This window comes from Nestor notabilis, unplaced genomic scaffold, assembly GCF_000696875.1.
Source record: "Nestor notabilis isolate BGI_N333 unplaced genomic scaffold, ASM69687v1 scaffold9283, whole genome shotgun sequence".
NCBI classification, from domain to species: domain Eukaryota; kingdom Metazoa; phylum Chordata; class Aves; order Psittaciformes; family Psittacidae; genus Nestor; species Nestor notabilis.
Genome location: NW_009920599.1, coordinates 57935 through 83473, shown reverse-complemented (window position 1 = coordinate 83473; position 25539 = coordinate 57935). Strand labels below are relative to the sequence as shown.

The 25539-nt window shown below is 38.5% G+C and overlaps 1 protein-coding gene across 1 annotated transcript in view; it reads left to right on the top strand.

The window, feature by feature from the left end:
• Positions 1-1975: 1975 nt before the first annotated feature.
• LOC104402776 (ATP-binding cassette sub-family C member 9) overlaps positions 1976-25539 on the top strand; it is a 70616-nt gene continuing 47052 nt past the window's right edge. The window contains exons 1-9 of the mRNA XM_010010745.1: positions 1976-2083; positions 9917-10082; positions 12932-13073; positions 13433-13554; positions 14570-14736; positions 15407-15649; positions 19740-19934; positions 22484-22648; positions 24200-24355. Coding sequence (XP_010009047.1) covers positions 9938-10082; positions 12932-13073; positions 13433-13554; positions 14570-14736; positions 15407-15649; positions 19740-19934; positions 22484-22648; positions 24200-24355 — 1335 coding nt within the window. The 5' untranslated portion in view covers positions 1976-2083; positions 9917-9937. The remainder of the gene's footprint in view (positions 2084-9916; positions 10083-12931; positions 13074-13432; positions 13555-14569; positions 14737-15406; positions 15650-19739; positions 19935-22483; positions 22649-24199; positions 24356-25539) is intronic.

The following is a 25539-nucleotide window of genomic DNA, read 5'->3' as shown; positions in this document are numbered from 1 at the left end:
ATCCCCCGCCGCTGCCGGGACCGGGCCCCGGTGTGGTTCCGCACCGGTGGCACCGCAGCGTCGCGCCGGGGAAGCTCCAGCCGCAGAAGGGGTCGGTAGCAGAGGGCTGGTCCTGGCAGGGTCACCGGTGGGAAAAGCGGTGCCATGTCGTACATACCTGAGACTCGGCTTTTGGTGGCTTTAACATTCACTTACAGGTCTAAACGTACCCTGAAACGTCCTGAATTCCCGTTGTTGCTTTGTTGTGGTGGGGTTTGGTTGGTTTTGCTGTTGTTTTGGTTTGGTTTGGTTGCTTTTTTTTTGTTTTGGGGTTTGTTTTGTTTTTTTTTCCTGGCAAATTGAAAACCCCAGATTAAAAAAATAAATAAATAAGCAAACACCAGTTTCAGAATAGAGCAGAATGTGTTCTGACATTGTAAGACTTCTTGTTTTCCTTAATCCTTTCTAAAATGCATTTCAAAACAGTTTAGCTTGTCATGTAGGGGAATGAAAGCATGTCATATAGAAACAGCAAAATGAAACATGCTGGTTGCTTCCACGTTCAGTTTACCTTTTTTTTGTTTGTTTGGTTGGTTGTTTTTTTTTCGGTTTTCCTTCCTGTTTACATAACTTGGTAGAACTGACCAAGCAGAATGACAGTGAAGCAAATTTGCCTGTTTTAGTAAAGAAAATTGTGACCACAAATGCTGCTCACTTCTGTCTGAAATTACATGTATTCTCGGAAATGTCATGTGACAATGGTATTTTAGATGATGAATATAAGGATTAAAGATTTTATTTTGTATCTTCTCTAATGAAACATATAGCAGAGCTCAGAAGCTTTCAATCCACAATCTTTTTCCTACTTTAATACATGAAAGGGAAGTTAAAAAAAAAAAAAGAAAGAAAAAGAAAAAAAAAGTGAATGCAATAAAAGATTTCAAGTGCTATGAAGAACTGCTAAGGACTGTCTCAGTGTAATGCTGTGTTGTTTCAAGTCAATGGGAGGTAACAAAAGGCACTAATTTTTTCTAGATCTGAGGTTTCTGTTTTCTTATCCCTACAACCATCAGGTACGAAACATCAGAGAAGAAGGAGCAAGCTGGGTTTGCCAAAATTTTCATGAGTCCTGCCAGTGTTTGGCCTCAGCCATCCAACTACATTCTCAGCTCAGAGCTCACTGTAATCCATTTTGTGGCATGAAAGCATCTTTGACCTCAATCCATTGGAAACCATTTGCTCTCTAGTGACCTAGTTGCAAACTTGGGATTCTGCAAGCTTTAAGCAATTTCTGTCCCAAGGGCCTCCAGCTCTGGTACCTAAGGACTGAACAGCTCTGCTGGTTTTGCAGCCAAAAATATTATCCCATGTAAATAAGGGCTATTGTATTGAAAACTATATTCCTGGTATGAGCATCAAATTAGTTTGGAATTTTATTGCAGGTTTTAAAAAATGTGTTCCGAAGGAAGTAGATCTGTGTGATCGAAAAGTGGGATTTGTCCGTGTTTTATGCAGAGGAGTCTGGAGGGATCTAGGGTAAAGTAAAATGTCTGAGTAGGCTTCCATTTCCTCTTCTGCTCAAGATGATGGAAGACATGCAAAATGATCTTGTCAAATTCAAGTTATCTCAGATTAATTCAAAAGAAATCAAAAGCTGAATCTCCGCATGCCTGCCAAAAGTCAGACTACCTTGTCTAAATCAATTACTTTGGAATAGTCAAGTGCTAATAGTCTACGCGTTGTAATTCAGCTTTTTGGAATCTTACTACTCCAGTGAGGAAAAAAAATAAAAACAAAAGCAAGCAGAAGAAATCCCAGGGGACTGTAGTTTCAGGAGGCGAAAAATTGGTGCTGTTTGCTTGCCTGTCTCTTCCCAGTTTCCTGCCCCCTTCAGCATATGAGAAAGACAAGAAGAGTTTATGCACTTTGGAAACTCGATAGGAGGCAGCAGCTGATCTTCCCATCACCAGCCTAAAAATAATCCACTCCAGGGCTTGGAGCGGCTTCACTAAGTGGAGGAAAATCCTGCCATCGGGATGATATTGATCACATAGCACAACCGAGTGACAATTTGGGTTGGTATTTTGGTTTTGTGCTTACAAAGGTAAGCTACAGAGTTTGATCTAACATTCAGCAACCAAACGGAGCATGCAATGACCCTCCCCCATTATCTCCCACTAACCACCTCCTCCTCCTTCCCTTTATATTTGCGGGACAGGGCTGCTCCTCGTTCTTTCCTGGGATTACAACTCCAATCTCTTTTCCTTTTTCCTTTTCCATTTGCAGGCATTCTCAGCCTTTACTGTCCCCTCCTGCTGATGTTTTATTTGCCGCTGTTCACAGGGTTACGTTTCTTTTTTTAAGCTGTCCTGTCTTGGCATGTGAAGTCGAAGGTTTTACAGCAGGCAGGGTAGCACGCTGATGTTGGAAATTACGTTCTGTTAAGCAGCTTACCAAAAAGTAAAAAAGCAATGTATTAGATGTGTGAGACCACTGCTGATGTTTGTGTGAAATGCTGTTCACTGCCGCTAGCCTAATTAACACCACTACTGTTGTGATTTTCTCTGTGTTTGGAGCCTGATCCAAAATCCTCCCGAAGTCAATGAGATTCTTTGCATTGACTTCAATAAGGTTTGGATTGGGCTGCTGGTATGCGGCAGTCAGCGACAAGTAATTTGCAGGTAATTCATCACCTTAAGGCCCAAGGTAGCTGGGACAGTGCTTAGCAAGGGAGCTGGATCTATCTACAATAGGTGTTCACAGCTTAAATAAGGATAAAAAGGAAAATGATACTTTGTACAGGATCCTTTTTTATAAAATAGATTTTAAAGGGTCAGCACTTTTTGCCTTTACCTTAGCAGAACTCTTTGCAAAAAATGCATAGACTATAGATCACATAGATTGCATCAGACCAGGTGCTTTTAGAAAAGTAAGAACAAAGAGATTTTTATCTAGAAAGGAAAAAGATTCAGAGCACTAACCTAAAATCTGTGGCAAAACTCAGAGTGAGGCCTTCCACTGTGCTTATCCAAACCTATAACTTCATCATTTGTCCATAATTAAATTTTTCTCTGTGAAATTCAAGAAGACAAACTATTGCTTTTGTAATTACTTAATTATTCAGAAGATATGAACTAACTACTTTTGTACATGTACATATATATATATGTATATATGCATATATGGACTTTATATGTAAGACACCCCCCAAAAAAAATCTGAACTGATACCCAAGTACTCTGCAAACTGATATATTTTAAATTAATAAATGCAGCTATTAATTTGCTTTTAACATAGGCAACAGAACCACTGAAATGTTTTTCAAAATATTCTTATTTCCTCCAAACAAGGTCCACCTGAAGAGTATATTTATATTCTTTTCTTTATAGTCATAAATATCTTGCAAAGCATGCCGAACAGAGTCATAATCGAGGTAAGATGAAACTCTTGAATATGAAGACTTTTAAGTCCACTTTAAAATACCATAAGGTAATCAAAATGTCTTTAACTGGAATTCTTAGAGTTTTGCACTACCTGAGGATGTTCTCATAATTTTTATGGAAATTTAAATTCTCAACCTTTTTCCAATTGTCTTCTTCACTATTGCTTGTGGAAAATATATCTCAGGAGCTGGCTTAGTGCCCTGAGAATCCCCATTTATGCTTATTAACATGAGACTTGTGTTTAGATTCAATGCTACGTCATATTCATGTTTACAAATTTATCCTATTTTTTCTTCCCAAAACCTTTTTTCTTACTGAAGTGTTTATTCCTGACTCTCTTTTGTACTGTTTTCTGTTTAGTATATTGTGATTATATCTGTACACCTTAGCACCCACCGGAAAGTCTCAACTTGCCACTGATGGGGATTTTAGCATGAAAATTTAAATGCTCAAAGAACATAAGCTTTTTTAGCTATTTCATTGCAGGGTGAACTGCTGTTCAGATGATTCACATCCTCATTAAAGTAAACCAACAGGGAATCAGATTCCCAAATTATGTAAAGGGGAGCTGAAACTTTCCTTCTATTGGCACCATCATGGGCCCATCATCCTGATTTTCTTTCCATTCCCCTCCTCTGTGAAGTTTCGCTTGTGGCTTTAGCTTGTAGTTGACTACTCAGCAAAGACCATTTTCAAAACAAGAAAGAAAAAAAACACCTCTGAAAATTTCTGACCAGTTCTAGAGTTTCTATGTTAAAGTGAGCAATTTGTCAATAACTTCAAAGGACAAAGGCCTTCCAGCTTACAAGTGTTAAAATAAAAAATTACCTGGCACTTGGCAACCCTTTTGGGGTGCTGAATGTAGCTGGTACCCTCAGGTAGCAAGTACTTGTTATGAGATGATCTCTATCACATCACTGCATTTATCCTGGCTGAAATGCTAGGTTAAACCTAGTATGCTTGACAACATTCCTACTACAATCAGTAGTGAAGCAAATATAATGTGAGGTGCTAGCTCTGGTGTAATAACCCCAGCATAATTTAGTGGTCTATTATACTCCACAGAAAGGGAAACTCTCAGAAAGCCATTTTTTGTAACCACTATGAATATTGTTGTCTACTTAAATGAGTACTTGAGGATCTCATCCATTACTCTGAAAGGGTGCTACTATGTGATGAGAAATAGCGGTCAATAATTTTAGATAAACAAAAAATATCAAAACAACTTGCTACCCTTTCCTCTGTTCTCTCCTGAATATTCATGTTTGGGTTATGCAACTTATTGTTTTAATGTGGCAGTCAGACTGCACCCATGTTTTGCAGACATTGCTGTTCACTAGACAAAGCCATCTGCCTATAAAGAAGCCTTCAGCTCCAAACATTCCAATTTGAACATAAGCTTAGAGAAAAGGTCTTGGCTATCCATATGAAAAGAAAAGGCCTTTGCTTTCCAGTGACTATCCCTTCCTTTGGGACCCATAGATAAAAATTTGCTAAAAGAACTAGTGGAAATTTCTCTGCTGTTATGCCCTATGGCTCATGGGCCCTTAAGATAGTTCTGCATGAGCCAACTTTGGAATTGAAGTATGGCAGCTGCAACAACTCAACACCATTGTTAAGCTTGCTGTGAGCAGGGCTTCTTATCTTGGGAACAGCACCATGGTGATTAAGACCACAAATTCTGAAGCTGAACTAATATTTGCATGGCTCTTCTCTTGGTGGGGTAGGCAACAATGAAGCAGGCAGCTGCCTACAGCAGCAGACTGCTGGGGATGATAAAACCATCTGGCTTTGCTGTTTAATTCACCTATGTACAGTTCCAGGAAGCCTCACTTTGTGCTGCTGCCAGTGTTACCAAGGAAGGTATCATGGCAGGTGTAGGAGGTCAACTGCTGCTATAAAATGTGATAACCTCTTTGAGTTGCAGCAATATATGCTTTTATTTCTTCAATCCCTTGACAACAGAAGTCTTTAAATTTCTCCTCGTGTGGCTTTGCAGCCCAGTTTTTCCTATTTGCCCTTTCCCTATATACTTACTGGGGTCTGAAAAGTCTGTCTCCTCATCTTTAGTAAGGAGAAGATCACCTTTGGCTACGCTGTGGGAAAACTTGAGTCAGCTCTGTATTCTGACTCGCTTAGGGCTGATTCAAAGATCTTCAGCATGGCTACTCATTACAGGGCTAGCCTATTTAGTGTAGTCAGCATTCCGTCTTTCGCAATGATCAACCACTGGTGCTCAGGAAAAATAGAAAAAGTTTTCAGTACATTTAATTACGTATTTGCACAATGCTCAGCAAGCACTGAGCGAAACAAACAGCACTTCCTCACATAGGCAAGGTACCTGTATTCACCTCTCTAGAGATCTAGTTCTGACTGAAGCCCAGCATTGGCTTACCAGAAGAGTTAAAGCCAATGGAAGAATAGTTTAATAACTATTAAGAGAATCAAATTTGGTCAGTGATCAGTCATAAAAGTGTTCCATCTTCCTATCCATCTGCAGTTGGAATTACAACAGTAGGCTGAAAATCTTCATGCTTTCTCTAAATTTGTCATTCTTCCATTTCACATTTTCATTTCATGAAATGAAATCTTACGGTGTTACAGCAAAGGAGGGTATAGTGCCTTTTCCTCCTGCCTTTCATTGGTTATCTGCAGTCAAGATCTTCCAAAATGTCTTAATTTCCAAGTTCAGTTTTCTCAGTGAAAATTTTCAAAACTGGAACTCATTACAAGTCAGTATAGCTGAGACCTTTTAAAATTTTTAGAAGTACTTAAGGTCCTCTTATCCTTAACTCCCAATACTGAAATACTGTTTAAAAATGCAACTTAAACTCTCAAATTAGTCTGAAGCTTTTGAACATGCTACTTGCACTGTTGGCAGCCCTAGGAATGTGTACATCTGTAGCTACACTGAACTTTGCAAGCATGGGATGTGGGCACGAGAAACTTTGCCATTTTATTATCGTATTTTCCTTTGAAGAAGACTGGGGATTACACTGTTTCCGTGGATGAGCAATTGAATATGGAAACCTGTCATGGTCCAACTCCTGTTAACTTTCTTGGAGCTGCACAAGCGTTGTTTAAAATGGCCCATACTGTCTAGAGAAATCAAGGACTTGTTCTTCTGCCTTAGGGGCTTTTATTTCTATCCTCCTTTGGAAATGAACACGGCATATTAAACCTTAAGGCCAATGAATATGGGGTATTCCCTGATGCAGCAGAAAGTAATTGCTAATTTCAGCTTCAAACTAAATGGGAAGTCTCTCACTTGGACAGTAAATGCAAAGTATTCTCCCTTACATCTCAGTAAAATTTCAGTCAGTGTATGGGAAAAACTGCGGAGAGTGTATTGGATCTGCCTTCTGCACCAGAAATGGATGGCAAGGGAATGATGGAGTGTGTCTGTGAGTCACACTGGGCCTCTAATTATTTCTTAGCGCCCTAAAGTACTGCAGTGTATTTTCATACACCACTCTTGAAGATACAGACAACTGCTAGCAGCTTGTCTGCGTAAACAACAGAAGGTGTCTGTGAAAGTTGACATACATTAACAGATGCAGAACAAGATTCCTCTGCTTCCAGTCATAGTTCATTTCTAGCACAGTGGTGATGGACAAATAGATGAAAGGAAGGAAGGGAGCAAGGATCACTGGACTCTTAATGCTTCTACAGTTCTTATCCCTTCTATTCCCTATCAGTGTTATACCATACTAGATGTGTGTCCTGAAGTGGGTGCTGCTGAAAACGGAAGTTATACCTGGTGAACATTTTATGAGGCTAAATCATAAGCTGCATTGGGTCAACCAATACCATGACACTGATCAGAATGTTTTGATAAATTTGAAACCTGTAGACGTTTAATGAACATGGTCACTGAATGTTCTGAATAATGAAGAAGTGTTCTCTGATTTAAAACTTGAGAATTTATTGCCGATTAGCCTATCTCATTTCACTAGCAATACAATCTTTTTGATTTTCTGGTTTTATTGGTCTTTGCTTTTTACAAACTAACCAACCTAGGCTCTTTGATTTTCTCTCTCATTTTAAGATAAGACAATTAAATTCTACCTCATTTATGAAATAAACCTGTAACAAAAGTGTTGTTGATAGACTGCTTATACCCGCTCTTGGAAACTATCATTAGTAAGATGGGCACTGTCTCTGTACATCAATATTAATAATAAGACCAGATTCCCCAGCCCTGTCAATGTGCAAAGGACAGTTGGTTTTAAGACTGCGTTACTAGACATACTCCATCACATAACTAGGCACAGCACAGATTCTTTTGAAGATTCAGATGTGATTCTTGAAAGATGTGTTTTTCTTGAGAGCTGTATAGTTTTAATCCTTTCTCCCAGATTTATTTTTGACCAGAAGCCAAAAGCCATAGTGGAAGTCAATGATTCAGTGCTCATTTGAACCCAGGATCCTCTTGCCTTTCGGTACCAACCCAACCACTAGACCACAATAGTATCTTACACTCTCTCAGAAAAGAATCCTCTTTGTGGGAAAGGGAGAAAAATTCCCAGAAGAACTCCCTTGGACTTCTGACCTTCGATAAAAATGAGGAAACAACACTTTTGATTTTCAAGAGATTAACATTACCATTATGTTTCTCTTAAAGGAGACATGTCAAGCTTTTACAAATTAAAAACAAACAATCTCTGTGTAGGTTTTTCTTCTTAAGTTTTATATTTGTTTTGGTAATAACTCCTCAGTCTATTCAGGCAGAATGGATAGTAACATGATGTTTCTTTTTTGTTACTAGTCATACGCACTTACAAATATATTTTAATAGAAAAATAAAATGATAGAATGACAGTGGTCATACCACTCTGTTCATTCTAGAGAATGGTCCAGCGTCTCCATCAAACTGTGTTCTACTGAAGATTTGGATTGCCCACCAGCTTTTGCACCACAGTAAGTACATGCATGCATTTTTGCAGGATGTGGTCCACCATACAACTCTCAGTTATGCTTAACTTCTGGAAAATCTCAGACCATAAATTGCTATTATGTTTGGAAAAGGGACTGCATTTATCACACTCTTTTCAATGAAATTGCTTTACAAATTTCACTTATGTATTTCAATATGGATTATGCTTTTCAAATCCAGCAAAAAGACAATTAAAAGCAAAAAGTGGGTTTAGTAGACATTCAAAGTGCCTCTTTGAATTCTGTGTTCTTTTGAAGATCTGTGTTTCTTCTCTTTCTAAGGGAGTATTTGAGTAGTTTATGCTTACTTTGTTATGCTACCTTGTTTAAACAGCAAGGCTCATCAAACTAAACTGAACTATTTGAGGAATGAAGGAGAGCCTTTTTCTCCTCAATCAAGTATCTTTTTTAACTGTGTTCATGCATTTTTTGCATGTCTATATTGTTCCAATTCCACATATCTCATTAATGCCAATATTGTCACAGAAAGATGCATTCACCAATGCATACATATGCTTTGCTGAGTCAAAGATATTCTTTCCATTTTTGTATGTAAAATTTAGCGAATGAAAAAAAGGTGAGCAAATGAGTTTACACAACATATTGTACAGAACTATGTTGCTGTGTGTAAGTCTCAGGCAAAGAAATCAGCAAGGGAACATTTTGGTTGCAATCCTGTTTCATCTTCTTATAAAGAAGAATGAAAAAATAAATGATGAAGAGGTTGATAAAATCCAGAAGCTGGACATAACTCTGGGTTATTCGATGGGCCACACTCTGCAAGCATGAACGCATGAGCTTATCTCAGTGCACAAAGATAACCTCCTAAGAAATCATAGAAGCCAGAGAACTGCTTAGATGAGACTAAGCACATGCATAAGGATTTGCAGGATCAAGCACAAATGCTGATTTATGGGCCATGCAATCTTCATTACAACCCACTTTGAATAAGAGTTTGGCAATTATCTGTAATGACTACTGTGTGTGACCATTTTTCTATGGGACAATGAAGAAATACAAAATATCAGTGAATGCAAAGCTGCTAAATCACAAATATCAAAGGTTCAGAAGTTGCACTGAGAATCTAGTGCAACAAATTGTATAAACAGAGATGTTGCACAGGGAATGTTAGCTCATCAAAGAAGCAATTACACACAGGAGCCAGCCTATGTGTATTTGAGTTTTCTTATGAGAAATAGAAATACAAATACATTTTTATGAAAACTTTCTTGTTCTTTTTCTATATACTCATAGAGCATTTGCAGCATTACATTTGTGCATATAATGAACACTAGAAGACATAGCATACTGTATTTAATAAGTAGTACTTATAATAAAGAGTAAATAAAAATAACTGAATACAAATAATATTAATATAAACACAGCCTTCATTCTAATGTACTTATACTCAGCAGAGCTCAAAAGGATTTTCAAAATACAACTGAATTATTCTGTATAGGTTGTTCAATGTGCTCCTTCTGTAGGTATTTTATTTATTTTGTGTTTAGATAAGGGAATGCTAGCAGTCTTGGTAGTTAACTGTTCTTTCCTTTTTGTAGTAATCAGACCTTGTGGAAGCAATGAGGCTCGCATTTTGTGGTAATGACAACGCTTCAGCCTATAACATCAGTGCTGGTGTCCTGAGAAATGTCTGCTTCGTGGATGCCCTCAACTTGGTTCCCCATGTCTTCTTGCTATTTATCACCTTCCCAATTTTGTTTATTGGTGAGTTATTCAATGGAGTTGTGCAATCCTACAAATGCTTAAGCATGGATTTATACCCAGTCATGTTTATACGTGCTTGGAGGTCTGTGGTGCAAAGCATTGGATGCTTTGTATTTATTAATTTTAAAAAGAAGAGACAGAATGGCTTGACCCAGAGGACATGACGCCAACCCGCTTGAAACGTTGGGCATCTTAGATACAAATCTTAACTAAGCAGCATGAAAAGATGGATAAAAACCAGAGGAAACAGATCCAAATGCTTTGAAACTTCTCCCTGGTGAAGTTTTATTCAGATTTGAAATTGGCAACTTGCAACCTTTGCTATTATTAGATATTAGAAGACTTAGGGCAGTGGGTCTGAATTCTCTTCAAATTATGTGAATTTCAGAGAATATCCAAAATGTTCATCTTGGATCTAAGGCAAGGAGAAGTGCAGGAAACTTTTAAAACAGAATGATTTCTTCTTTTACCAATATTTGTAAACATAAGTAGAGCAAAAGAGGTAATCTTTTTCCACAGGAGTGAAGATATATATCTGTCTTGAAGAATATAGGACAGTGGAGTGGTTCTAACTCATATTCTTATAAAAAGCCCTATCTAAAATAGAATTCTAATTAGACTTTTTCTCTGTAGTTGTCTGTTTGTGCCAGTTATTTGCAGTGATGAAATAAGTAGAATTTAGTACTTTTTAAGAGCTGTCAACAGTGGCATTCTAACTTATCGTAGGAGACAAACAGACCGGAATAACCATCAATAGGCAATACATATTATTACTGCATGAGAAATGGCATTTCATTTCTTCCATGTTACCTTTCTGGTGTCCTGTATATGCATACTAATAAATATCTTCCATGAGGAAGATTTTAATTTGGGACTATATTCGAACTAGATTTAAAGACTCCTGCTATGCAAAAAGACTCTGAAGCGATTGAATAATAGGCTACAGGAACCTGAGGGCTAAGACACACAGTACCTAGCAGTCAAGGATAACAAGATCCAGCGACTGAAAACTAATTAAATCATTAAGCAAGGGAATAAGAAACAAGTTCTAACAAAAAAAGTAACCAAAGACCGGGAAAAACTTCTAAGGGTTATGGAGAACTCTCTCCAACAATTCAGGATCTTTACATCAGTGCTGGCTCTTTCTCTGAGATAAGATGCAAGTCACCCGTCAATTACAGGGGCTTTCTGCAGAAGTGTTTGATGGAAATGCAATGCAAGGCTGAGGGCAGAGATAATCTTTTGCAACATTCTGTGTAATGCATTGAGTGGTAGCAGGATGCTTTAATTTTCCTACAGGTATTAGCCAATTAATTTTGAAATACTATTGCAGCCACTAAAAATTCTGTCTGTTGTCTAACAATGTTAGGAAAAAAACCTATAATAGCTTAAATTGTGTGTTATGTATGTATGCAATTCTTTGTTTTCTATTTTGTACCTTAATTATCAGGACAAAAAGTTGTTGAACAGAGCATTAAAAACCAGCTGGAGTCCACAGTATTGATTGACTCCAAAACTGAAAATTGATGATGAACCGTGTTTGTGCAGATGCAAAGAGGAAATAAAAATGAAAAGCAGCTTACGAGAGACAAAGATAGGACTAAGGTCAAAGAAAGCTACATTAGATTAGGAAAATCTTAGGAAGATAGAAAATACTTGAGATAGATATGGAGAAAAGAGAACATTTTGTTCCTTCAGTACTTTGCATATTAAACAAGGATGAAGTAGTAAAATCCTGACAGTATCCAAGAATTAATAAGCCTGCATTCTGGTTCAGGTGTTTCTGAGACACCTGATGAGCTTCTAGGCATGGTAAGATACTGCATCCTTGCTTATCGAAAGCATATTCTGGATTTTAAACTCAGCTGGGTTTTTTTCTTTTCCACTTTGTTTTTTTCTTTTTTTTTTTTTTTTACTTCCCCCAAATGTGCTGTTCTTGGGATTCTCTATGGGCTTTGGGAATTCTGCCAGGGAATTCCAGTAACTGCCTTACAGTAAGAGGCACATGTACAGCATTTAGGCTGACTGAATTAAGATAGCCAAAGCAACACACAGGACAAGACTTGCCGTCATGAGTCTAACTCCTAGTCAAGTCCTCATCTCCCCCCAGCACTGTCATTTCCCTCAGTTCCTCAGTGCCCCGCTTCTTGCCAGGTTGCTGGCCTCAGACAGGATCTTGCCTGGAAAGGATAGGTGCCATCTGAGGTAATGACATGGAAATAAGCTTCAAGATTAATTTGCTCATTGAATCAGCTGAGTGTTGGTGCTGTGCCAGGAGCTTTAATGTGCCAGGAATGCGGAGGGCAAGAAGGCTGGGCAATGCCTGAGGAGCAGAGACTGAGAAATCGCCGTTCGGCATCCCCCGAGACAGTGCCTGAAACAGAGATAAGAAGTGTTATTTGTTTGAAGTAAATGTATTTCTTTGAGGCCTCATTGGCCATATCAGTTGGAATCTTTGCCTATTCTTGTCTGTGGCTGGGAAAGACACTGTGACACTATGAATTAAGAACTGTCATTCCCTGTTGTGCGAGGGCAAGACTCGGAGATGTTTATTTTGGTTTTCTCATATTTGTTCTCGGCCAGGGACTTCTTGTCTTTGACTGCAATTGTGGGAATGATGTTGTCCCATTGTTTATAGGGTTAGATTGAAATTAAAGGGAGGCTACATGGCAACTCAGACACCTTTTGTCATCTTATTAGTAACAACAGCCCCCATAGTCTTGTAGTGTTTTTGTATTGATTGAATACTAGTAAATACGACCTATGTATTAGAGTAGGCAACTGATAGCCAGAACACTCACAGTCTGGCTTTGTGAAAACTTTCCTCTTTCATTACGGTTATTTCCTAGGCTGGGGAAGCCAAAGCTCCAAAGTCCAGATTCACCACAATACCTGGCTGCACTTCCCTGGACACAACCTGCGGTGGATCCTGACGTTCACCCTCCTGTTTGTACATGTGTGTGAAATAGCAGAGGGCATAGTTTCCGATACGTAAGTGATGGTGTTTGGTGGATAGCCAAAGCAATTGTATTCCTTAATGTATAGTGATAATGTGTGATGGGCTGGCTAGTAGGGCATAAGGAGTTTTTCTCCCAAAAGATAGGGCATCATCTCATGAACTGCCAGGATTTTAATGGGATAAAGGTGAGTGAAATGGTTGTTCTTCTCTCAAGTTATAATGTCAAGTAAATATTGGCAAAATTTAAAACATTCACATGGAAAAGATCTTTTTATCTCTAGGAAAGTCATATTTTCCCTCTTAAATGGATTAGCAGAACACATAGGAATGTAACAATGCTACACTGAAAAAAGACATCAAAATCACTAATTCATACCTTATTCATTTTCAGACAAATGAAATCTCGCCATCTGCATCTCTTTCTACCAGCTATAATGGGATTTGTGGCTGCCACTGTATCCATAGTCTATTATCATAACATTGAAACATCTAACTTCCCAAAGCTACTGTTGGGTAAGTCTGATTCTGGTATTTATGTACAAAACCTTACAGAACTCAGCAGTTTAGCCAAAGACAGCTTGGGTATATTGAAATATGAAATGTGTGAGACTATTAAAAGAGAGAGGAATAATTCTTCACCCTTTGAATTAGTATATATGAGTTACTGCACCTTTTATAAGGTATGCAATGAAGAATGTTTTTAAAAATGATTGCAAACGGAAAAAGATTCTATGCCTATTGTATTTCTAGCATGAGCTTTTAGGTATTTTTTTAACACTGCTTATTATTTTGAGGAAAAAACTTGTCTTTGTTTGAAAGGGCTATTTCAAAAGTCCACTCTTAACAGTTATCTGGTTATAAGCCATCCTGTGCAGATGGCTATTGTTTCTCAGCATCCTTTTCAGTTGCTTCTGAGATTACCCACTCTGCTTCTGAGTTTACTGTCTTAGCCAGGAGATGGTCAGAAGAATCTGACTAGCATAGGAGGATAATGTTTCATACAACTATATCCAAATTGCTTATAACTCAACAACCTGAATGAGCCGTTGGCAGATACAAGCCATGCTGCAGGATATAATTAAATTTTATGAACTCTTTTTCAAAATGAGGACATTTCCATATGCTTATCTGGGATGCACTCTGTTTTTTCAAAAACAGAATATGATATTTGTCAAGTTAAGTGACTTTTGCTAAATTTTAATAACAACATTCCCCTTCAGATTATCTTCAGTGGACTTTTGTAATTGCGTGAAGACCCACCTTTATGGATCTCTTTGAAGGGTGTCATCACCTCAGATGGCACCAGGAAAGAAAACAATGACTTGGGTAAAGGAAGTGCAAAGCAAATTTCTTGAATCTGAGTTCCTGACTTTGGCTGAGATCACACATTGCCAGCCTGCAGGCTGGTGGTATAGAGGGTCACCATGCCTGATTTGCATTAAGCCATGGAATAAGTCTGTTTGAGGGAGCTAATACTTCTGCAGCACAAGTATGGTTATATATTTATTCATGTGCCCCTTTTTTACAGCTCTCTTTCTTTACTGGATAATGGCCTTTGTCACCAAAACGATCAAGCTTGTCAGATACTGCCAGGACGGTGTGCCTTTTTCTCAGCTGCGTTTCTGCATCACTGGAATTATGGTCATTCTCTATGGGCTGCTGATGGCTGTGGAGATCAACGTCATTCGAGTTAGGGTATGTGGTTTCTTTACCATGATACGAAAAAAAATCTGTAGTATCTCAGGGATAAAGATGGGTCTTTAGTTCCAGTAACTCTGGCTTGTGTCAAGTGTAGACCCAAGTTTAGCTTAGCTATAAATGTCTGGTTAATTCTATAGAAATCAATGGGACCTGGCATCTCTTTAAAATATATGTCCTTGCTATGTCCCCTGGACATGATATGTATGTCTGCCTGTGTATACATATACACACAGAGAGTACATGTGTATTTGTATAGATACACATGCATATTTGTGTGTTTAAGGGTATATGCATGAATGGAATCTATACAGTACATGCTATGTTAATGCAGATAAACTATATATGTAGTGAATGTATAACTTAGCATACGTTCTTACCCATGATAATTTAAAATACAATTATATCCCACAAATCCTTTTTTGTTTTTTTTGTTGTACTGGTAGGCTGTAGGGCTGTGTACGCATTCCATATTGCTCAATTTCTTGCCAGTTCTGCTGTCAAAATGAAAATGCTCTTATTTACATGCACATTCATATTTAAATTCAAGGTATGATTACCTTTAAATGCTGATTTGACACTGTAGTTGTATTATGCATAATTTTTCTAACAATTGCTATTAATAAGATCATTCCTGAACACAGGCTCTCTATTTTCTCTTCTCCAGAGATATGTTTTTTTCATGAACCCTCAGAAAGTAAAGCCACCAGAGGATCTACAGGACTTGGGGGTGAGGTTTCTGCAGCCATTTGTCAACTTGCTCTCAAAAGCGACTTACTGGTGGATGAATACTCTTATTATATCTGCTCACAAGAAACCTGTGGACCTGAAGGCAATTGGAAAGCTTCCAATTGCAATGAGAGCACTGACAAATTATGTCTGTCTTAAAGAAGCATATGAGGAACAAAAGGTAACCAAAGATGCTCATTTCACTGTTTTCACTTAGAAACAACAGTGTCACTTTGAATTTTTTCTGCTTCTATGAAATCCTAGTTTTAGGAATCTTTAACTTGGGACTGTTTGTTCCAAGGTGAAACTTAGGTTAGGAAATTCCAATCCAATGGGTACTGTTTGGTTTTAAGTGAATTTATAGCAGGGGAGAGTTGCCAGATTGAGAGCAACTGAAAACTAAAACCATAACAGACTTGCTAGCTTTCATTTTAAAAGTGAAAGCATTGTTTAAATCTTAGCCTCTTATGGCAGCAGCTTAAATTAGAAGACATTCTGCCCATAGTTTCAGCTGAAAACACTCATCTTCACTTTTTTCTTTAGAAAGAAAAATAGCCAAAACCACACATCAAAAATAACCAAAACAGTAGTGTCTTAGCAGCATTTACTCACCGATACAAAACACAGCACCATACAGTCTGCTATGAAGAAAATTAACTCCAGCCAGACACAAACCATGGTGGACAAATGCCCTGGCTAGGGCAGGAGTTTCCAGAAAAACTTTAGAATGCACTTAGGCAAAATTCTGGTGTTTCATTTGTGCTTCAAGCTGGTGATTCCTGCCAAAGAAAGAAAGATTTTGTTTTGCAGAAAGGAGGAAGGATTTGACAGCCCCTGTCCCTGATTTTTATGTACATATCAATTCTCAAGCATAAACAGAGAGAATACAGGCATTCAGAGACCACATTGGAAAATGTAGCACAGAGGACAAAAGCATACAGATCCTGTTCCTGCACACATCAGAGAAACGTGTTTCCACACAGCGTATTGTTTGGAATTGCGATGCAAAGGAAAGCCAGGAGGAGCAGCTCTGCTCACAGCAACTGGTGGAGCTGCAGGCTCCTTTCTGTGCCCTCTGAAATGAAACCACAATCAGTACAATTATTTCTATTTTAATAGATTTAGGTTACTTCTCTTTGCTTTTGTAGTTGATGCTTAGAGACCAAAACCCTTTGCTTTAAGCAGAAAACTACTGAGTAATTGGAACTGAGCTTTTCAAACCCTTTGCTTTAAGCAGAAAACTACTGAGTGATTGGAACTGAGCTTTTCATAGCAAGAAGTGCATCCCTTAGCCCAGCTCCTCAAAGAAGCATTTGGTGCCTAAATTCTACTTAAAGAAACCAAAGAGTCTTAGGAACCTACATACCCCAAGCATCTGAGTCTCTGTGCTCATTCTTAATGACAGTTATGACAGCTGGGTGCAAGCATTTGTCTGTAGCTCATTTGCAGGTACTGTGTGTGCCTGCGCAAATATGTGGTTCAGATACCAAAAGGCAAGTTAAGTGTGCTATTGCTCATGTGTATGAACGCACTTTCAGTGTTTAGTTTCCCTTAGTGTGCATCATGCACGTATGAGGACTTGCATATGTACCCACGCATTACATGCACCTACATTTATAAAGCTGACTTACATCAGAAATTTTATGGTTTCTGTTGTTTAAAGTCTTGAGATTACCACAGCCTCTAGCACGTTTGTGCCAATGTTCAAAAACAGTCTGTAACTCTAAAGTAAACTGATACTTCATAGATAAAGTAAACCAAAGAACTAAAGCAAATCCAAAGAGGCAGGCAGTGAAAGTCACTGCAGTTCAGTCCCAACAGAAAAATATGTTGGCTTGTGCATGGTTGGGCCAGAACACAACCACAGAATTAGGAAAATTCTTCAGGTTTAAGCATGGTCTGCAATCTAGATGAGTTGATACGTCACTGTCTCCGCTGCCAGGGTATATTTTACACTAATCTTTTGCAGCTGGTGAGGAGAGCCCCCCAGAATCCTCTGGATTAAGTGGGGTTACCCCTGCTTGTGCCTGGTGAGAGCTATCTCCATGGCCCTGCAGAAAAAAAGCTTCTGTTCCTTTCCAAAGCCTTCTTATCACGCCTTGATGAAAGATGCTGAACATGACCATGAATATTCTCTGTTGTAAAATGCCTTTGAGATGACTCACATGGTATTGCCTTGCTATCCCTTCTGCATGCTACAAAAATTGAAACCACTTGAGGTTCTCTACCAACTAGTAGCATGAGTGAAATGAGTCTGGTTGAATTTTGATGACTGTTTTCTCAAAATCACTGTTTTCCAAGCCTTTGTCCTAAGCATGTATGAGTGTGAACTAGAGGGTTAAGATTAAATTTTTATGGCTGTTATATTCTGCTAAAATAGCATATTGCCACTTGCATAACTATGAAGCCTGTTCAACCTTTGCTGTTTTCTTTGATGTCAGTAGATAACTCCTGAAATCCATATACAGCTATTTAGGCGGAATTTTTCTGGCTCCTGCTGTTTGAAGGTTTGCCTGCTGACATGACACCTAAGCTAATGCTTCTCAAAGTTGAATCTGAATTCACTATTCTGTTCTAGGATTTTTACATTTTCACATTTTCATCAAGCATGTCTTAGGATTATGAATACATTCACTACTCAAAATCCTTTAGTTAAAAGTAATTTTTTTCAAAGCATCAAGTACCATCACTTTCTTCTACAATTTGTAGAAGTTTAAAGCCAGTTATCAGTAATTTATAATAATATTAAATAATATAAAACAATACAATACGATGCTAAATAACTGGTGATCGGCATTCTAACTGACTATTAGTCTGGTAGTCACTGCTGAAAAAGGCATTCCAATTCTTACTGTAAGATATAGATCGTTACTGGTTTTATAGGTAGTTTGTGCTTGGAATGTGTACAAGAACATAGCATATGTCCTTTCAAATTTGAAGATACTATAAAACTACAGGTAATCCAAGCTCTTTTGGTAATTAAGCTTACTTAAATGTGTTTTCCTGATAAGTTAACTTATCTCCAAACCCATTAGGCAACAAATTCAGAGCCTTTTGTCTGGGAAACTCTCATTCTTTCCCTCATCAGAAGAAGCAGTTTTATTCTTAGCACTTTCTGAAATGTTAGCTCTAATTTGTCCCTATTTTGCTTATTTCTCAAGCTTCCTGACATTGGGTATAACTAGCCTGGCCTAAACTCTAGAATTCAGTAAGCAGCGATCTGGCCTTCCTGTACACTTGCACATTTCTGGCATCATGCACATATCCTGTCTCACTGCTGAAGTGGCATAAAAGGAAAAAAATGAGAAAAAAGAAAAAAAGACATGAGGCAGCCCAGCAGGGTACAGGCATACTGGCTTTTCTTTGGTTAATTTGTGGGGGGAGGGAGTTGTTATTACTGGGCTATACTTAAAATGTCTTGGTGAACAGTCAAGAGGGCTTGGCTTGGGTTACAACTTGCAGGCACATGTGCTACTTGAAAAATGACAGATGCTTTTATAAAGTGTCCAAAGCTGCCTGGAGCACAAGGAAGTGCTCTGCAGACCATGGGTCTGTTCAGTAAAACTCTTTCTTCTACAGATTAAGAGAACCTCAGAAATATCAGAATTCCTCTGACTAGATAAAGGATAACTGCTGGTTGGTGTTTTAGGGCAAGAGTTGTGACACTGCACAAATTCACAGAACTGAAGGCTTTCTAGTCTTCGTTTAATCTTACCTCCCAACCTAGCCTGCTACTTTCATCTTTCTGAGCACAGTAATTAGAGATCAGCTGACATCTATCTTTCTGGAAGGCATGCAAGAGATAGAAAAGAGACCAGATAAATTAAACTAAGCTATATTATATAGGAGTCTGTGCATGTTTTTTCCTTCAATCCCTTTGTCACATCAGAAGCCTTTACTGGATCAAGTCGTTTCACAGCTACTATGAAAGCCAAGATTACCCCTATGAGCAAGGGGTGGAAAGGTCAGACCTTTATTGAGGGCACATGTGACAAGGAGCAATGGCTACACACCAGTTTGATTAATCTGTGTTTGCATTCCTGTGTTCACAGGTTCAGAAAAGTGGTAGGACTTAGAGGTGAGAAACCACAGTTACCAAGAGGAGTCAGAATTTGAATTTGCAGTGAAGAATGTCTGAAATAAGTTGACACCTAAACATGTTTGCTACCTCACCTACCCAAAACATCCTTCAGGAACCATTTGGGTATGAAATAGAAGTTGCCAGAGAGGCCTCTTCTTGGTGCATTGATACCTGTTTCTCTGTTTTCCAGAAAAAGGTAGCAGACCAGCCCAATCGGAGTCCCTCGATATGGCTAGCCATGTATAGTGCTTTTGGAAGACCAATTCTTCTCAGCAGCACATTCCGTTACCTGGCTGACTTGCTGGGTTTTGCTGGGCCATTATGCATTTCTGGCATTGTACAGGGCTTCCAGAATACAACCAATAATACAAATACAACAGAAAAGGTAACCTGACAACATGCATTGAAAGACTTTGGTAGTAGTTTTAGATTCATTTGAAGTATTTAAGTTGTCTGGCTGCGTGCTTTTATATGTCTGTGATACCATGATTGTATTATTTCATTGTTTCTTTAAACCAAATTGGGGTGTGGGTGTGTGTGTGTGTGTGTGAGAGAGACAGTCAAGTTATGAACCTGAATAGTGGAAGTCTTTGGTATGAATGCAGCGCAGGCAGTGGAGGCTTCCCCCAGTTGCCCAGCCATCTGCCTCTTGATGAAGTCATACCAGCAGTTCTAGGGAGAATGAACAGCTTTTCTGCTCGTCTTCAAATATGCCTCTTCATTTCAGTCAGGACACCTGGTCGTGATGCCTCAGCGATGCATCCAGCAAGGAGGAGCCTCTGAATTTTACTTAATTTCTGTCCATCTGTCCATTTGTAGTTCATTGGCAGGTTTGAGCTCTCTGAAATCTGTTTTCCACCAGGAATTTGACTGTAGTTGCTCCCCGTTTATGACTGGTTATACTGCTCATTGCTGAAATGCATTGACACATGTGAAAATTTGAAAAGCATCAACTTTATTTAATGGTGTTCTTGATACTAGAGATGCACAAAAGATAATAGTTCACAGCTCATTTCAAGTTTCACTGGGACTGAACTTTGAGAGATCTCTGAGCACTGAGCAAGCATCTGACACAGAACATTTTCTATCCTAAGAAAAATAATTCAGTAGTAACTAGTGAAAAGATACAGGTAATATTATTTTACCAGCTGACAGCAGAGAAGACATGATGAAGAAATTTTCCTACATCTGTCTTCTGACACAGAAATATCCTGCACACTTTATGCAGTGAGTGCTTTGTCTTTGAATGAACAGATAGGTATGTAATGGAATAACATTTTCCCCTCCAGATAAAGCATTTCACTATCATCACTATCCAAATATCTTCTTCTGGCTGTTGACTCCTGACATTCATTTTCTTGATTGATGGTCTGAATTTGGCTTTAGATCTACTCAGCCATTGCACTGAAGGAGAGTTTAATTGTGCAGCTTATCAAATAAAGCTCTTTATCATCTTTTAACCTCTATGTGTTGGATTTGAGCCACAGAGTTAAAAGGCAAAGTGCGTATTTTGCCTTCAAAAATAGTGAGGTTTTGCACGTAGAGCAAAAAAGTTATTTTAGCATGAAAAACGATCGTTGCTCAGTCTCAGATTTAGCAATCTGCACCTTGACAGCTTCCTTTATCTTTTGTACTCTTCAGTGTAGTGGTTTTAATTGTGTGGGTTTTTTAGAGTTTTAATCAACACCATCTAAAGGGAAAATTAAAATCACTGGAAAACTTGAAACTACTCCAAGAGCCTGGCTTGGTGACAGTCACTGTTTCTCTTGGATACATTTCAGAATACATTTGCTTTTAATTTATGGATTTTGACAATCTTTCTCGTGGTTGCTCTTGCTATTACGCATTTCTCCTTTAAATTATCTCTAGTTTTAATTAATATGAATTAACTTAATTTTATGCTTATTCCCCCTTAGTACCTGAGAACTCTATATACACTGAGGTATCTACAAATGTCATTTTATTATTTATATCCCCACTATGTACCCATGGGGAAGTCAGATGCACCAGAACATTACAAGAAAGTTTTCAAATATATCTGACCAATCATGCACTTAAGCAACCTCATTTTTAAGGAGCTGGGCTGGTTGAGCCATTTAGCTCTATTATTTTGGTGGGATTTAGGTGTTTTACAGAGATTTGACCTTTTGAAAACACTGTTGGGTGCTCATACACATCTTTTGGGTGTCAGCTGCCTGTGGCAGAGGAAGGATTATGAGGATTTTTTTTTTTTCTTAAGAATTCCAGTATGTCCTGCTTCCAGCTGCATCAGAAATACCAAAGGAACAGCCTTCCTTTTCAGTGCATTTAGTGCTTTTTCTGCCTGAAACAGAAGAGAATGGTAAACATAAATATCAGAAAATTAAAACAAATAAAAGTTATTTCTTTTTTTTCACCCCTGTTGAGGCATTTAAGCCTCATTTTATGGGGAATACTGGCATACATATTCTTATTTTATTCAGAATTCCAAACTGTAATTCTGGAGGGAATTGTTTCCACAATATGAAAATGCAACATAAGTAATTAATCCCTTATAATAATCAATATTGTCTTGCAGCTTCCTTGTGGTGCAGGTAGAATGAGGTTTATTTGCTACTGAGTAACATTTCTATCCTACAAATCATCAGAATTTGATGGAGAAACTAAAGATAAGGCAGACATGGTGATCTCATTATCCCTTTCCTGTTATAAACAATTCATTTTAGAGCTGCTAAAAGTAAAGATCCTAAGTCTTTAGATCATGAGTAGAGTATGTAGTTTTTATTCAAATTATTTTGATGCATAGGACAGTGAGAAATCTGATTTCTGTAACTTTCCCATAATACCATCAATATTTTTTATTAGATTGCAATGACTGAATTTAATTATTTCCTGTATCTCAAGGATATACAATTCCTCCTATGCCACTTCCATAATTTTTTCCTTTCTTTTCAGGTGAAGGACCCATCAAATTCATATCTTTCCTCAGAGGAATTCCTCAGGAATGTTTACGTTTTAGCAGTTCTTCTCTTCCTGGCCCTTATCTTGCAGAGGACATTCCTGCAGGCATCCTACTATGTGACTACAGAAACTGGCATCAACCTACGAGGTGCTTTACTGGTGAGCAAAGATGTTCCCACGATCTGTTAAGAAATTCACTAATTATAGCTCCAGCTTTGTACTTTCATTTGTCTTGTTCTTTGTCTAGAGACTTGTCTAACAATTGTTTGAGAGAAGATAAGCACTGTATTTTTATACAGAAAACTGGAAAAAGTAGTACCACTAGCATAGCCAAACTGATCACAGCAATTCCTTTTGCTAAAAATTAAACCCATCATACTTACATGTAGAAGTTTAACACTCACTCTGTGCATATAAGAACATATCTTTGCAGATGACATTAGGTATATAAAGATAAGCAGTGTTGGTTTTGCTCTGGCATCTGCTTTGTTCATTTGCTTATGAGGTTACTTTGCTGACTGTGAACAGTTATCTGCAGAGTATGTAGGTGCAGCTGTTTTATGGGAACATGGTCCATGTATTGTGAGTGATGATCCTGAGTATTCATGCCCTTTTGCACAGAGCCCTGTGGGATGGGACAGGAGTGATTCATCTGCAAAACTGTGTCTCCAAAACCAGCATCCATTAACCTTCTGTGAAAGTCATGTTTACGAACTGGACCCAGCAGCTCCAGCTCAGCATGTGGGTGGGTTGTAGCAGGGATCTCGCAGACCAAACTCCACAGACAGCAGTAGCACTGTGTGCAAAATAGAAGCTGGAACTGAAGCTTTGCCAGGTGTAACTAACCACAGGGATATGATCTCAGCGCGGAAGCTTCTTGGTTTTTTGTGCTCACGTTGATTAATGTAGCCATTTCAAACATTTTCTGCCTTCTTCCAGGATAAATGGTACAGACTTGGTGAAGAAAGAGTACCTGATTATTTCCTTGTGCTTTTGTGATTCCCATTTGCCAAAATGGGGACTCTTATGACCATATGCAGCTGATGTAATTCACCATAGTCTGTAGGCATTTCTGATTAATTCAACAGGATCTACCTTGCTCATGGACAAAACAGGGCAAAGAGGACAAATCATATTTAAATACTTCCTTGAAGTTGCAGTATTTGATATTTTGGTTGTAACTGCAAACTGGGCTCACAATATTTACCTTTAAAATTCTGGTATATATAAGCCCTGATTAATTTTCAACCCTGTTAGGTTCCTACAAATTTTATGGAAATAGGTAAAGGAGAGAAACCCAAAGGAATGCATACCTACCCTGATCAAAATTTCATAGCATGACTTTAACTATCATATCGGAAACAAGTATCTCTTTGACAGACAGTGTCACAGAAAAGCAGGCTCACCAAATGTTTGTTAAAAAAGATCTTTGCCCTGCCTCCTAAATTTTGATGTTTTGTTGTCATTTTGTTCTATTTTAGGTCTGCGTTAAGCAACAAACCTTTTAAGAGGAATTGGAGTTTTTAAAGTCAATTCTCTCTCTTGTGCTTTCTCTCACTCTGTCTCCATCTCTCTCTCTGTCTCAGGTGAGAGACTGGGAGAAGGGCTGTCTTAGGTAAAGCCTGATACCACAGTTTGAAATGTCCTGCTGCTACTGTTGTTTTATAATTACATCATTTTCATATCTTCCATTTTATTCCTTCTCAACAGGCAATGATATATAATAAGATCCTGAGGCTTTCTACATCCAACTTGTCCATGGGAGAGATGACACTGGGACAAATCAATAACTTGGTTGCCATAGAAACAAATCAGTTAATGTGGTTCTTGTTCCTGTGCCCCAATCTGTGGGCAATGCCTGTTCAGGTAGAGCATCAAAGTAAGGGCCTGATTGCAGAGATCCTCCAACCTAGTTGAAAAGACTGTATGTCTGTGAGACTACTACAAAATCCAGAGGGGAACTTGGACTTCACACTCATTTGCGAGGAAGACTATCAAGCAGAAATGTGGCCCAACATCTCCTCCAAGGGCTGGGAGGTTCTCTCTCTGAGGGCCAGTGAAGAGAAAGGGTCTCTGTGAGCAAGATTTCCTTGTCATAGGTGTGGTCTGTGACTTTAAGAATCATGACTTGTCATCCTTTCCTGGTTCATATTTCTTCCACTTCTGACAAAAGTCATTGCTTTTACTTCTGCCACATGGCAGCAGCACAGGCATCTGCCCAGCGCTAAATATTGAATTTGCAGTGCCCACTTGTAACTCAGTTTTGTGGTAGGAGCAAAAAGCAATAGAATTCTGCTCAGTGACTGACAGCAGCACTGACAGTGCACTGTGAGAAATGCTCAGAGGAGCTCTCATCTAAACAAGCTTACTTACTGTAAAGGTCTGGTTCTTAACCAGGCTGGGAAAGATCTGTAGGCAGATCTGTAGGAAGGAAAGGTAAAGATTACTAGCCTGAAAGAAACCTTCAGAAGTTCTAAATGACGTAATGACCTAAGCCATGATGATTTTCCATGAAGCTTGGACTCCTGTAGCACCTTCAGAATTTTAGTTTGGGGTGGGATTGGCATGGTCTTTAGGTGTGGGTGATCCTGCTGACATTATACAAGTTTAAAAAGGGATAGAACCCACTCTTATAGTAGATCTGCTTTGCTGAAATTCCTGGAACTATCAGTAATCTATTATAATATTCAGCAATATTACTATTACTGATGGATCAGGTAAGGTTTAGAGAGTCATTAAATAGTTTCTGGACAAAAAGACTAAGAAGTTTACATGGTGGCAGAAATTAAAAATACACGGAGGGTTTCATTTTAAGTCACTGTTTTACGTCCAGGTTTATCTGGAAGAGTTGCTGTTAATACTTTGAATGTTGTTTAATGAACAGGTGGTCTGTTTACTGTGGCTAGTGAATAATTGCATGTAGCCTACGTTTGCCACTCATTTGTCTCTTTAATGAAATTTCTGCCCCAGCTACTGTAGAAATGTAATGGCCTTCCTCACCACTGCTATAAAAGGCTGGTTTGAGGGAGCTTCTGATGATTCACCCATGA